The sequence below is a fragment of the Bufo bufo genome, chromosome 6 (genome assembly GCF_905171765.1).
Source record: "Bufo bufo chromosome 6, aBufBuf1.1, whole genome shotgun sequence".
NCBI lineage: Eukaryota > Metazoa > Chordata > Amphibia > Anura > Bufonidae > Bufo > Bufo bufo.
The window spans coordinates 149,508,223-149,524,200 of NC_053394.1; the positions used below are offsets into that span (position 1 = coordinate 149,508,223).

At 43.9% G+C, this 15,978-nt stretch overlaps 1 protein-coding gene across 1 annotated transcript in view; it reads left to right on the top strand.

The window, feature by feature from the left end:
* Positions 1–353: 353 nt before the first annotated feature.
* Positions 354–15,978, top strand: part of KCNG1 (potassium voltage-gated channel modifier subfamily G member 1) — a 31,493-nt gene continuing 15,868 nt past the window's right edge. Inside the window, exon 1 of the mRNA XM_040437337.1 lies at positions 354–1,112. Within this exon, the coding sequence (XP_040293271.1) occupies positions 354–1,112 (759 nt within the window). The remainder of the gene's footprint in view (positions 1,113–15,978) is intronic.

Consider the following 15,978-nt stretch of genomic DNA (forward strand, 5'->3'; position numbering starts at 1 on the left):
CAGCTCCGCCTATCACAGCTCAGGAGGCAGTCGAAGGATAAAACTGAGCATGTGCGGCCTTCTCAGTGAGGCGGACAAAGAAATAAAAAAACAGCAGGTGGCGCTATACAAATAGATTTTATTGAATTACTCAGTGGCTATGCAAATTTTTTTATTACATGCAATTACAAAAGTATTCAGATCCAGGTGCTGGTTTTAAAACTGTACAATATTTTTCATGGGACAACCCCTTTAAATATAACAGATGTGCTTATCATTATTATTATTTTATGGATAGATGTTGATTCTTGCCCTTTTTCTCTTGCAGCTTTCTTATGGTAAAGAATCCACAGAATGTGACTGAAGCAGCCATTATGACTCTTCTCGGAGGAGAGAATTCAGATTATGACTACAGTGCTCTAAGCTGTGCCTCTGAAACCTCTTTCAACCAAAACTTCTTCACAGAGACTGAATCTCTAAAAGGGATATTTTACAAGAGGGCCAGACTCATACAGCCAGGAGAAGACCTCTTTCATAGCATCCACCCAGAGGATCGCAAGCACCATGCCATTATAAACGTTGGGGGCATCAGGTACGTACTTCCATGGACAACACTGGAAGAGTTCCCACTGACGCGCTTGGGGCAGCTTAAGCTGTGCAGCAACTTTGATGAGATTTTAAGTATCTGTGACGATTATGATGTGACCTGCAATGAGTTTTTCTTTGACCGGAATCCCGGTGCCTTCAGAACTATTCTGACTTTCCTGTGTGTGGGAAAATTGCGACTCTTACGTGAAATGTGTGCTCTCTCTTTCCAAGAGGAGCTTCTGTACTGGGGGATTGAGGAGAACAGTCTGGAGTGGTGCTGTAAAAGAAGGTATATCCAGAAGATGGAGGAGTTTGCAGAGCTTAACCTTCAAGAGGACGAGCTCCTTGAGAATGAAAATGGGTCAGAGCCTGAAGATGAGAGCAGGTTAAATATGTGCATGCGACACCTGCGTAATATGGTGGAGAAACCACAGTCTGGACTACCTGGAAAAATCTTTGCATGTCTGTCTGTTTTATTTGTGACTATCACAGCAGTGAATCTCTCTATCAGCACCATGCCAGATTTGAGGGAAGAAGAGGAAAAAGTAAGACCACTGTGTATTTGGTAATTCTCTGATTAAATAAATACAAAAATAAAATTGTAGTATTTCACAGAGAATAGTTTAATATTAATTTAATATTGAACTGCCCTACAAGGTCGTCTGCTTGTTAGAAGGGTCTCCCGCTGATAAACAGATCACAGGTTGTCCTGCCGCTGGGACCCCTAGCTGTCAGCTAAAAACAATGAACAAAGTTTTGAATTACGCTGCAGCACCTCCACAGGGGAAAAAAAGCATTACACGGTTTTCATTTAAATAATTGATCTGCGTAATGCATGGAACTCTTTTTGTAGTGGTTCTCCACCCTGGTTCATTAATGGGCATCCCCTTCTATTAATTCATTATTCCCATATAAGTTATTTAAAAATAAGTTTTGTAAACCAGACTACCCCTTAGCCTCCAGCCCCACCTTACAGCTAGACTGTCCATTAGTGAATACTGAAATGATTATACATGACAGATTGTACTTCTGAGATGAAGAAAATTCATAACTCCTGTAGCTTTCTCCATTACTTACAAAGTTGATTTTATGGCAGTCTGGGGCTCATTAGATAGATCCAAGCTGCCATATAATGCACTCTGCAGTAGAAGCGGGAGGCTGGAGCATATTGGGAACAGATCTGCAGTGTCGCAGTGATAGAGTTTTGCTTTTTTTCTTGCAGTATAAAATATATACGAGCAGGACTAGGCATTTGTAGAAAACTCCCAGTGCCCCCACAATTCTTCCTATTATAGCTTATATGCAATCTCCTGTTTTTATTTATTGCAAGTTCTACTAATTCATCTTTCAGTTCCAATAGCCATGATTTCTATCACTGGCTTATACATGAGGGTGATCTTGCTTTTTATCGATTAGTGCTTTGTAAACGAATAAGAAAAGCTGCTATGTAATGTCCCACACAGAGACAAACAGAGTTACAGTACTATATGTACCAGCGTTTGTATGCCAAAAGGCAGTAGTATCTGTGCTTACATCATACACAGATAGGCAGTGCTATCTGTGCCTACACTATCCACAGCGAGGCAGTACTATTTGTGCCTACATCATCCATAGCAAGGCAATACTATCTGTGCCTATATCATACATGGTGAGGCAGTACTATCAGTGACAACAGCATACTGTCACGAGGGTGTCAAGACCCACGCCTGACTCCGTTATACCCGGGGTCAGGAAGTCGCAGCGGTTGGCTGCGCGCTCTATGTAAGATAGGGCTGTTTCCTTATGGTAGCTTTCTAGGTTTGCTTTGCAACCCTTTTTGGCTCACTCAGGGATCCGTAGCTCCTTCTCCTCAGCTGTTCCTTGTCCAGCACTCCAAACCTCCTTATATTCCCCTCTCACACTTCTCTGGTTGCCAGATATAGAGCTTCCTGCCTGGACATCTATACTGACCCTCTGGAGCTGTGTTGCTGCGTTCTCTGGTAGTTGGTCCAGAACGTTACCCTCCGGATCCCTGTTGGACCTGTGTGGTCTGCTGTGGTCGCCCACCTGGGTGTATGTGTTTGTCTGTATTGTCTGTCCTCTCCCTGGTGTTTCCCTCTTAGTGTCAGTGGTGCGGACTAGCGATCCCACCGGCCCGTTCACTATCTAGGGCTCATTCTAGGGAAAGCCAGGGTTTAGGCACGTGATCGCCGCACGGGTGAGGAACCCGTCTAGGGACGTCAGGGCAGTCAGGTGCCAGCCGCAAGGTGAGTCAGGGGTCACCACCTTTCCCTCTCCCTTGGGCAGAGCTTTCCCTTTTCCCTCCCTGTGCGTGACGCCGGTCATTACATTATATCTGGCCCTTATTTTGTGTAGGTAAAAAAAAAAAAAAATTTTTTTACCTACTTAGAATACAGTATGGATCCAATTGCTGCTCTGTCCAAACACTTTCATGGCCTGTCTTTGGAGGTGGCAGGATTGAAGGCGTCGGTCCTCCAGCAACAGCAGCAATTAGAACTGACCGCAAGCCCAGCGGTTGCTACTGGTAACCAGGTTGTTGCGGAACCCAAGGTCCCTCTCCCTGACAGATTTTCTGGGGGAAGGGACAAGTTTTTGACATTCCGTGAGGCCTGTAAATTATATTTTAAACTGCGCCCTTACTCCTCTGGTAATGAAGAACAGCGGGTGGGGGGTTGTTATTTCCCTGCTGCAGGGGGACCCGCAGTCCTGGGCGTTCTCTTTACCCTCTGATTCCCAGGCTCTTCGGTCAGTGGATGAGTTTTTCGGGGCCTTGGGTCTCATATATGACCGAGTCGCACTGCCTGAATCAAGTTTACGGACACTCCTACAAGGAGAGCGGCCGGTAGAGGAGTATTGCTCTGACTTCCGTAGGTGGGCTACGGATACCCAATGGAACGACCCGGCTCTCAGGAGTCAGTTCTGCTCTGGGTTATCCGAAAGGGTTAAGGATGCGCTTGCATTATATGAGACCCCCTTTTCCCTTGATGCGGTTATGTCCCTTTCTATCCGAATAGATAGACGCCTTAGGGACAGGTTGATAAACCGGAGCAATTGGTAACCCCTCCCAAGCAGCAGTTAGTCTGTACAGACTTAGACGAGCCTATGCAGCTAGGAGGAACTACTCGTCAGGTCCGTCCTCCTGAGGCTCGCCGTAGGCGTGGGGTTTGTTTTTTTTGTGGGGAGAGGGGTCATTTCATTAATGTCTGTCCTTCTTTCCTCAGAAACAAAAGACCATCGGAAAACTACTAACCCCAGGCTGTGTGGAGGATGTCAGCCGGGGGGTATATGTTTCCTCCACACGTACATCGCAATTTGTGTTGCCAGCAGTTATTGTTTTTGGTGTTAAGACGGAGACTATTTCTTTCTTTCTTTCTAGACAGTGGAGCAGGGGTAAATTTGATAGATGCCCATTTTGCCCGCACTATGGGTTTGTCTCTCTGTACGCTACAGAGACCTATTCCCATATTCGCTATTGATTCTGCTCCTCTGTCTCAGAGAAACCTCACCCACATTGTTCATAATTTACACCTTCGGGTAGGGGACCACCATAACGAGATGCTTTCATGTTATGTTCTGGAGGGGCTTCCCACTCCGGTAGTGCTGGGCCTTCCCTGGTTGGTAGCGCACAATCCAGTGGTGGATTGGCAGGCCAGAGAGATATCGGAGTGGAGTGAGCATTGCAGAGAAAATTGCTTAAATAGCAATTGCTTAGTCGCCTCCATAACTACCCTACCTACATTTATTTCAGACTTTGAGGACGTTTTTTCTGAAAAGGGTTGTCAGAAGTTACCACCTCACCGTCCTTATGATTGCCCGGTTAACCTTATTCCCGGCGCAAAATTACCCAAGACCAGGTTATATAATCTTTCGGGTCCAGAGAGACAAGCCATGAAAGATTATATCTCCGAGAGCTTGGCTAAAGGACACATCAGACCCTCTTCTTCACCCGTGGCTGCAGGGTTTTTCTTCGTTAAAAAGAAAGATGGGGGCCTGCGTCCTTGCCTAGATTTTCGCGAATTAAATCGGATAACCATCCAAGACCCATACCCTCTTCCTTTCATTCCTGACCTGTTTAACCAGATTGCGGGTGCTAGGTGGTTCTCCAAACTTGATCTTAGTTGGGCCTACAATCTGATTCGTATCAAGGAGGGGGATGAGTGGAAGACAGCTTTTAACACCCCTGAGGGGCATTATGAAAATCTAGTTATGCCTTTCGGTCTGACCAATGTTCCTGCCGTCTTTCAACATTTCGTTAATTACATTTTTAGTCATCTAATCGGCAGGTTTGTGGTAATATACCTAGATGATATTTTAATTTATTCGTCTGATCTGAGAACACATGAGGTGCATGTCAGAAAAGTACTGCAGGTCCTACGGACGAATGAATTATATGCTAAAATTGAAAAATGTGTCTTCGCCGTTCAGGAGATACAATTCCTAGGTTATTTTTTATCTGCGTCAGGTTTCCGTATGGATCCTAGGAAGGTCCAGGCAATTTTAGATTGGGATCTTCCTGAGAACCTCAAAGCTCTGCAACGGTTCTTGGGCTTCGCAAATTTCTATAGGAAATTCATTAAAAATTATTCAGTTATTGTAAAACCCCTTACTAACATGACTAGGAAGGGGACTGATTTTTCTAAATGGTCTGACGCTGCTAAAGTTGCTTTTTCCTTTCTAAAAGAGAGGTTTACCTCGGCACCTGTACTAGTCCAACCTGATGTCTCTCAGCCTTTTATTGTTGAAGTCGATGCGTCAGAGGTGGGAGTGGGGGCGGTGCTGTCTCAAGGTCCGTCTCCTGGCAAATGGCGTCCTTGTGCTTTCTTTTCTAAAAAACTATCTACAGCAGAAAAGAACTACGATATTGGCAATAGGGAACTATTAGCTATTAAACTAGCGTTTGAAGAATGGCGTCACTTTTTAGAGGGGGCAGTCCACCCCGTCACTGTGATTACGGACCACAAAAATCTTCTGTACCTCGAATCAGCTAAGCGTCTCACCCCTAGACAGGCTAGGTGGTCGCTATTTTTTACCAGGTTTAACTTTGTTATTACCTATCGTCCTGGGGCAAAGAATACCAAGGCTGATGCACTATCTCGTTGTTTCCCTGGAGGGGGTAATGTGAGTGATCCGGTACCCATTCTTCAAAGAGGAGTGGTTGTTTCTGCGGTACACTCTGCTCTGGAGGGGAAGGTGTTAGAGGCCCAGGGGGACGCCCCGGTCTCTTGCCCCTCAGAGAAATTGTTTGTACCGTTGAACCTGCATTTCGAACTATTAAAGGAACATCATAATTCGGCACTTGCTGGGCACCCGGGTAGTAAAGCAACCTTGGAGCTATTGTCTCGTCGTTTTTGGTGGCCAAGGTTGCGTCAGGATGTATTGTCATTCCCAATAGACCATGGACACATCTGTCAATGGATTTTATCACTGACTTACCTTTGTCTGCGGGTAAAACAGTTATTTTGGTAGTAGTGGACAGGTTTAGCAAAATGGTACACTTCATTGCGTTACCCGCACTACCTAATGCTAAGACTCTTGCTCAGGTATTCGTCAGTGAAATCATGAAGCTTCACGGGGTCCCTTCCGATGTTGTTTCGGATCGGGGTACCCAGTTTATTTCTAAATTTTGGAAAGCTTTTTGTTCCCGTTTGGGGGTACACTTGTCCTTTTCCTCAGCTTTCCATCCTCAGTCGAATGGACAGACTGAGCGTACCAACCAAAACCTGGAGACATATCTAAGATGTTTTGTGTCTGAAAACCAAGAGTTGTGGTCATCATATTTACCGTTAGCTGAGTTTGCCATAAATAATCGTCGTCAGGAATCCACTGACAAGTCACCATTTCTTGGTGCATATGGTTTTCATCCCCAATTCTGTACTTTCAAAGAGGGAGGGTCTTCTGGGGTTCCCGAAGAGGAACGTTTTTCGTCATCTCTTTTATCGGTATGGCAGAAGGTGCAAGCTAACTTGAAAAATATGGGAGGTAAATACAAATGCATGGCTGATAAGAGACGGTCGCCAGGTCCGGACCTAGGAGTGAATGACTATGTGTGGTTGTCTACTAGGAATATTAAATTAAAGGTTCCCTCTTGTAAACTGGGTCCTAGGTTCATTGGCCCTTACAAAATTGTAGCCATCATCAACCCTGTGGCTTTTCGCCTGGAGCTACCTCAGACTTTTAAAATCCATAACGTCTTTCATAAGTCGTTACTCAAAAAATATGTTCGACCTCTAGAACCGTCACCGCTGCCACCCCCTTCTGTTGTTGTGGATGGTAATCTAGAATTTCAGATATCCAAAATTGTTAATTCTCGTCGGGTCCGCCGCTCTCTTCAATATCTGGTGCATTGGAGAGGTTACGGTCCAGAGGAAAGAATGTGGGTTCCTGCGTCTGAGGTAAACGCCGACAGGCTAGTTCGGGCTTTTCATGCCTCTCATCCTGAGAGACCTAGTCCTGAGTGTCCGGAGGCCCCTCGTAGAGAGGGGGGTACTGTCACGAGGCTGTCAAGACCCACGCCTGACTCCCTTATACCCGGGGTCAGGAAGTCACAGCGGTTGGCTGCGCGCTCTATGTAAGATAGGGCTGTTTCCTTATGGTAGCTTTCTGGGTTTGCTTTGCAACCCTTTTTGGCTTACTCAGGGATCCGTAGCTCCTTCTCCTCAGCTGTTCCTTGTCCAGCACTCCCAACCTCCTTATATTCCCCTCTCACACTTCTCTGGTTGCCAGATATAGAGCTTCCTGCCTGGACTTCTATACTGACCCTCTGGAGCTGTGTTGCTGCGTTCTCTGGTAGTTGGTCCAGAACGTTACCCTCCAGATCCCTGTTGGACCTGTGTGGTCTGCTGTGGTCGCCCAACTGGTTGTATGTGTTTGTCTGTATTGTCTGTCCTCTCCCTGGTGTTTCCCTCTTAGTGTCAGTGGTGCGGACTAGCGATCCCACCGGCCCGTTCACTATCTAGGGCTCATTCTAGGGAAAGCCAGGGTTTAGGCACGTGATCGCCGCACGGGTGAGGAACCCGTCTAGGGACGTCAGGGCAGTCAGGTGCCAGCCGCAAGGTGAGTCAGGGGTCACCACCTTTCCCTCTCCCTTGGGCAGGGCTTTCCCTTTTCCCTCCCTGTGCGTGACGCCGGTCATTACACATACTCAGCAAGGCAGTACTATCTGTGCCAACAGCATACTCATTGAGGCAGTACTCTCTGTGCCAACAGCATACTGAGCGAGGCAGTATTATCTGTGCCTACATTATCTACAGCTAAGCAGCACTATCTGTGCCTACATTAGCCACAGCGAGGCAGTACCATCTGTGCATACATTATACATGGCAAGGAAGTACTATCTGTACCTACATCATCCACGGCGAGGCCAGTACTATCTGTGCCTTCATTATCCACAACGAGGCAATACTATCTGTGCCTACATCATACATGGCAAGGCAGTACTATCTGTGCAAACAGCATACACAGCAAGGCAGTACTATCTGTACATACATCATCCACAAGAAAGCAGTACTATCCTTTTCTGCATTATCCACAGCAAGACAGTACTATCTCTACCTACATGCATTATCCACAATGAAGCAATATATCTGTGCCTACATCATACATGGCAAGGCAGTACTATTTGTGCCAACAGCATACTCAGCGAGGCAGCACTATCTGTACCAACAGCATACTCAGCGAGGCAGTACTATCTGTGCCAACAGCATACTCATTGAGGCAGTACTCTCTGTGCCAACAGCATACTGAGCGAGGCAGTATTATCTGTGCCTACATTATCTACAGCTAAGCAGCACTATCTGTGCCTACATTTTCCACAGCGAGGCAGTACCATCTGTGCATACAATATACATGGCGAGGCAGTACTATCTGTGCCAACAGCATACTCAGCGAGGCAGTACTATATGTGCCAACAGCATACACATCAAGGCAGTACTATCTGTACATACATCATCCACGGCGAGGCCAGTACTATCTGTGCCTTCATTATCCACAACGAGGCAGTACTATCTGTGCAAACAGCATACACAGCAAGGCAGTACTATCTGTACATACATCATCCACAAGAAGGCAGTACTATCCTTTTCTGCATTATCCACAGCAAGACAGTACTATCTGTACCTACAGTACATTATCCACAATGAAGCAATACTATCTGTGCCTACATCATACATGGCAAGGCAGTACTATTTGTGCAAACAGCATACTCAGCGAGGCAGTACTATCTGTGCCAACAGCATACTCAGCGAGGCAGTACAATCTGTGCCAACAGCATACTCAGCGAGGCAGTACTATCTGTGGCAACAGCAAACTCAGCAAGGCAGTACTATCTGTGCCAACAGCATACTTAGCGAGGCAGTACTATTTGTGCCAACAGCATACTCAGCGAGGCAGTACTATCTGTACATACAGCATATTCAGTGAGACAGTACAATCTGTACCTACATCATCGACAGTGAGGCAGTACTATCTGTGCCTACATTATCCACAGCGAGACAATACTATCTGTGCCTACATCATACATGGCAAGGCAGTACCATTTGTGCCAACAGCATACTCAGCGAGGCAGTACTATCTGTGCCAACAACATACTCAGCGAGGCAGTACTATCTGTGCCTCCATCATCCACAGTGAGGCAGTATCATCTGTGCCTACATTGTTCACAGTGAGGCAGTACTATCTGTGCCTACATTACACACAGCGAGGCAGTACTATCGGTGCCTACATCATATACAGCTAGACAGTACTATCTGTGCCTGCAATATAAACAGCAAAGCAGTACAATCTGTGCCTAAATCAAACACAGCGAGGCAGTACTATCTGTACCATTAGGCCTCATTCACACATCCTTGATAAAATGATCAGTGGTTCATCTGTGAAAGATCTGTGGTTGGTCTGTGTGTCCATTTATGCCCTCTGTGTAACACTGCTCAGTTGAAAATCAATTTCCAGAGCATCTTCTACCAATGGTCCATGAAAAGCCACTGACAGCACACAGATATCATCCACGTTGTGTCCTTGGTTTTCACGAACCCATAGACTGTGCATGAGGGATCCGTAATCATGGACAAAATAGTGCATGGTTCCGTGATGTCACCATCATACACACATTAAAATCACTGGGTACTTGTGCTGTCCGTGAGGACTACACATAGCACATGTCCTTATGTCATGGATGTGTCAAAGAGGCCTTACTGTAATTTCAAGTTGCAAACTCCTTATTCATTGCATGTTTTGCTGTTGGCCACTTCCTAACGCTAAAGAACTAAAGAGCTAGAATAAGTAAACGTCGAGGCTTTTGTGTTACATCTTGCTTTCAGTCTTTAGACATGTGTAATAGGGGTCAGAGGGCATATGAAAATCTCCGCTGGTGTTTCTCTCGTTAAAAAAAATAATACATTTACAAATTGCAATAGCGCTGTAAATATTTTATCGGATGCTTGAAATGCTATGATCTACTCCCATTTTCTTCATCAGGGACACAAAAAGGACCATTTATTAACCCCAAAAGGACAATTACAGAAACTAATTTGGCTCAAACAATGGCGAACAGATAAGACTACTTTCACACTAGCGTTTTAGTTTTCCGGTATTGAGATCCGTCTTAGGGGCTCAATACCGGAAAAAAAACGCTTCCGTTTTTTCCCCCATTCATTGTCAATGGGGTCAAAACTGAACTAAACAGAACGGAGTGCACCAAAATCCATTCCATTCCGTTTAGTTGCGTTCCCATACCAGAGAGAAATCCGCAACATGTTGTAGTTTGCTTTCCGTCCTGGGATGCGGAGTGTTTTTGGCGTTTTCTCTCCCACAATCTGCCACAATAGAAAACGGATCCGTCCTCCATTGACTTTCAATGGAGTTCATGACGGATCCGTCTTGGCTATGTTACAGATAATACAAATGGATCCGTTCATAACGGATGCAGATGGTTGTATTATCAGTAACGGATCCAGCAAAAACGCTAGTGTGGAAGTAACCTAATAGAGTGCATGGAAATATTTAGTTTTCATACTCCTAGTTTTTATTTAGTTTTTATACTTCTTTATATGTTTTCATGGTCAAATGCTGTGCATCTAATAACATATCCCATCATAGTTCCTTCTGCCTTTTTTGTTCCAGCAGCATAAATGATTTGGAGAATTTTCCTAACATACTCAACTTGGCTCCAATCCTTCTAATTTGTAAAGTGCACCATTCCCCTGGTTTCCTCTCATACAGACAAATGTCAGCCGCCTGTTCCCAACCCTAGGATACAGTCAATATGCATTGCTAATCAGGTCTTTAGTACACATACTTCCCCCAGCAGCCAAGAGTGTTCTACTGTATTTGGTGAAGTGGAACTGTGCTTTACTCCTAAATGGAGGACTGCAACCATATTAAAGGGGTTTAGTTATATCCAATTATTCCCCTTGCACAGGATAAGAGATAACTATTAGATCAGTGGGGGCCTGACTGCTGGGAGCCCCACCGATCATGAGAGCATGGGGCACCACACTCCAGGGGGAACTCTAAAAATGGACAGAGAGGCAAGTCAGGCATTCGCACTACCACTAAGTTCATCTGTATGGGATTCACGGGCAGACTGGGATCTTAAAGTGGCCCTGGAAAAATACTAAAAGTGGTCCCATTATGTAGTTAGGTCTAAATTGATGGAAGACTGGGCCAACAATACCATATTGTGGCACATTATACCACCCCAAGAGAGCCAAATACCACAGTCCATCACAAAATACTGTCAGCAGCACAAAATACATCCCCAAAAACTTCCAATGGCCAGCCGTGGTCATCGGCCCACCAGGAAATTTCCCTGTAAAGTCTATGGCCAATCCGCCCCTGATGTGAGATAGCAGAGTACAGTGCTCGGCTATTTCTGGCTGTCCCACAGAGATGGCACAGCAATGACAAAGGATACAATGCCCCATATTCTTGTAATCAGTGGGGTTCCATGTAGCTGAACCCTTACTAATGTAAAAGTTTCCCCTGTCCTGTGAATAGGGAAATAATGTGATATAAAAGGAATACCCCTTTAAGTATTTGAGAATCCTTCATATACCGGTAATTTATACTGCTGGTTTCTTACATACCATAGATCCCCTTCATATTCCACTTTCCCTTTGGTGAGCTTATGTTTAGAAAAAAATGAAACATACACAAACTTAAAGGGAATGTCTCACCAGCGACCTCCCTAAAACTGTTTGCATAAACACACAGCTGTGGTTCACCTGATTAACCCCTTCAGGACCCTGCCATTTTTTGCAAATCTGACATGTGTCACTTTATGTGGTGATAACTTTAAAACGCTTTTACTTATCCAAGTCATTCTGAGACTGTTTTCTTGTCACATATTGTACTTCATGACAGTGGTAAATTTGAGTCAAAATATTTCATTTTTATATATAAACAAATACCGAATTTACCCAAAATTTGGAAAAATTAGCAATTTTCAAAATTTCTATTTCTCTGCTTTTAAAATAGTGATACCTCCTAAAATAGTTATTACTTTACATTTCCTATATGTCTACTTTTTGTAAATTACATTTTTTTTTTGGGGTGGGGCGACATTAGAAGGCTTAGAAGTATAGAAGCAAATCTTAGAAAATTTACAAAACCCAAATTTTAAGGACCAGTTCAGGTCTGAAGTCACTTTGTGGTGGCTTACATAATAGAAACTACCCATAAATGGCCCCATTTTAGAAACTAGATCCCTCAAGATATTCAAAACTGATTTTACAAACTTTGTTAACCCTTTAGGTGTTCCACAAGAATTAAAGGAAAATGTAGAGGAAATTTCAGAATGTCACTTTTTTGGCAGATTTGGCATTGTAATCAATTTTTTTCTGCTAACAAAGCAAGAGTTAACAGCCAAACAAAACTCAATATTTATTACCCTGATTCTGTAGTTTACAGAAACACCCCATATGTGGTCATAAACGGCTGTACGGGCACATGGCAGGGCACAGAAGAAAAGGAGTGCTATATGGTTTTTGGCCCCTTCATGGATTGCTGCCTTGTCGAGGCGGAGGAGCTTGTGTAGCTCTGTGAAGCTATGAGCTATGCCGTGCATGGCCACCCAAGATGGACAGGTCATAGCAGAGAGCTCAGACAAAACGCAAATCCCTGGAGTAGGAAATGGCAAACCTCTCCAGTATTCTGCCAAGAAAACCCTATGGACAGAAATAAAAGGCTACTCGACACTGGAAGATGAGCCCCCCCAGATCGGAAGGTGTCCAAAATGCTACTGGGGAAGAGCGGAGGGCAAGTACAAGTAGTGCCTGAAGGAATAAAGCAACTGGGCCAAAGCTGAAAGGATGCTCAGCTGCAGATGTGGCAGGAGGTGAAAGGAAAGTCTGATGCTGTAAAGAACAGTATTGTAAAGGAACCTTGGAGGTGGTAAAAGGTGAGATGGCAAGACTCAACATCGACATCTTGGGAGTCAGTGAACTAAAATGGACAGGAATGGGTGAATTTAATTCAGATGACAATTACATCTACTACTTTGGGCAAGAATCTCTAAAAAGGAATGGAGTAGCCCTCATAGTCAATAAAAGAGTGAAAAAAGCAGTACTGGGTTACAGTCTCAAAAATGACAGAATGATCTCTGTTCGAATCCAAGGCAAACCATTCAACATCACTGTAATTCAAGTTTATGCCCCAACTACAGAAGCTGATGAGGCTGAAACTGACCAATTCTACCAAGGCCTACAAGACCTTCTAGAACTAACACCAAAAAATGTAACTCTTATTATCATAGGGGACTGGAATGCTAAAGTAGGAAATCTAAAGATAACTGGAATAACAGGCAATTTTGGCCTCAGAGAACAATATGAAGCAGGTCAGAGACTAATAGAATTTTGTCAAGATAACTCGCTGGTCATACCAAACACACACAAAAGACGACTATACACATGGAAATCACTGAATGGTCAATACCGAAATCAGATTGACTATATACTCTGCAGTCAGAGATGGAGAAGTTCTGTACAGTCAGCAAAAACAAGACCTATTGCTGACTGTGGTTCAGATCATCAGCTTCTTATTGCAAAATTCAAACTTAAATTGAAGAAAGTCAGAAAAGATGCCAGACCTTGCAATTACTACTTAAATAATATCCCTTATGAATATGCAGTGGAGGTTAAAAATAGATTTAAGGGATTAGATATTGTAGAAAGGGTACCTGAGGAGCTATAGACGGAGGTTCACAACATTTTGCAAGAGGCAGCAACAAGGAACATTCCAAAGAAAGAGAAGAGCAAGAGAGCAAAATGGCTGTCTAAGGAGGCTTTCCAAATAGCTGAGGAAAGAACAGAAGCAAAAGGCAAAGGAGAAAGGGAACAAAATCGCCAGTTAAATGCAGACTTCTAGGGAATAGCAAGGAGGGATAAGAAGGCATTTCTAAATGAGCAATGCAAGGAAATAGAAAAAAACGACAGAATGGGAAAAACAAGAGATCTTTTCAAGAAAATTAGAGAAATCCAGGGAACATTTTACACTAAAATGGGCATGATATAAGACATAAATGGTAGGGACCTAACAGAAGTGGAAGAGATTAAGAAAAGATGGCAAAAATATACAGAAGAACTGTACAAAAAAGATCTCAATTTCACTGATAACCCTGATAGTATGAGCATTGACCTAGAGCCAAACATTCTAGAGAGTGAAGTTAAGTGGGCTTTAGAAAGTATTGCCAACAACAAGGCTAGTGGAGGTGACGGAATTCCAGCTGAGCTTTTTAAAATTGTAAAAAATGATGCTGTTAAAGTGCTGCACTCAATATGCCAGCAAATCTGGAAAACACAGCAATGGCCGACTGGAAAAGGTAAATTTACACCCCAATCCCAAAGAATGTTCAAACTACTGAACAATTGCCCTCATCTCACATGCTAGCAAGGTTATGCTAAAGATTCTGCAAGCTAGGCTTCAGCAATATGTGAACCGAGAACTACCGGAAGAACAAGCTGGTTTTCGAATAGGCAGGGGAGCCAGAGATCAAATTGCCAACCTTCGCTGGATTATGGAGAAAGCAAGAGTTCCAGAAAAACATTTACTTCTGCTTCATTGACTGCAACAAAGCCTTTGATTGTGTGGATCACAATAAATTATGGCAAGTTCTTAAAGAGATGGGAGTGCCGGATCACCTAACATGTCTCCTGAGGAACTTCTATGCAGGTCAAGAAGCGACTGTGAGAACTGTACATGGAACAACTGATTGGTTCAATATCGGAAAAGGATTACAACAAGGCTGTATATTATCACCCTATTTATTTAACTTATATGCAGAATATATCATGAGAAATGTTGGACTGGATAAACCAAAAGCTGGAATTAGAATTGCTGGAAGAAATATCAACAACCTCAGATATGCAGATGATACGACTCATGGCAGAAAGCGAAGAACAATTAAGGGGCCTCTTGACGAGGGTGAAAGAGGAGAGTGGAAAAGTTGGCCTAACATTAAAAAAACTAAGATCATGGCATCAGGCTCCATCTCCTCCTGGCAAATAGAGGGGGAAGAAATGGAAGCAGTATTAGATTTTGCTTTCTTGGGCTCAAAGATCACTGCAGATGGTGACTGCAGCCATGAAATTAAAAGACGTTTGCTTCTTGGAAGGAAAGCAATGACAAACTTGGACAGTGTAATTAAAAGCAGAGATGTCACCTTGCCAACAATATTTTGTATGGTCAAAGCCATGGTTTTTCCTGTAGTAATGTATGGTTGAGAGAGCTGGACCATAAGGAAAGCTGTGCATGGAAGAATCGACGCCTTCGACCTGTGGTACTGGAGAAGACTTCTGAGCGTTACATGGACTGCAAGAAGACCCAATCAATCAATCCTTAAAGAAATTAACCCTGATTGTTCATTGGAAGGAGCAATACTGAAGCTGAAATACTTTGGACACATAATGAGAAGGCAGGAATCATTGGAGAAGACCTTGATGCTGGGAAAGATCGGAGGCAAAAAGAGAAGGGGACGGCAGAGAATGAGATGGCTGGACAGTATCATGGAAGCAACAAACATGAGCTTAGGCAAGCTTCGAGAGATAGTGGAAGATAGAGGGGCCTGGCATGCTGTGGTCCATGGGGTCTCAAAAAGTCGAGCACGACTGAATTGCGACTGAACGAATGTTTTTTGAAAAGCAGATTTCACTGGGATAATTTTAAGTTGCCATGTCACATTTGAGATATTAGAAGGAGAGAGACAAAGATATAGGTAAAAAGTGTGAAAACTTCAGGGTTCTTCCCAAGATCCCGCTAAGGAATCTGAAATCAGAAAAACTTTATGAAAAGGGAGACTATTCAGGTAATCTCAGCGTTCATAGTTGTGGAGCACATCTGCCCAGGTTTTTCCCTGTTCTTTCTACCGCTTCGTCCTGCCTGGACTGTAGACTACGGGATCGGGGACGGCAGGACCAGCAG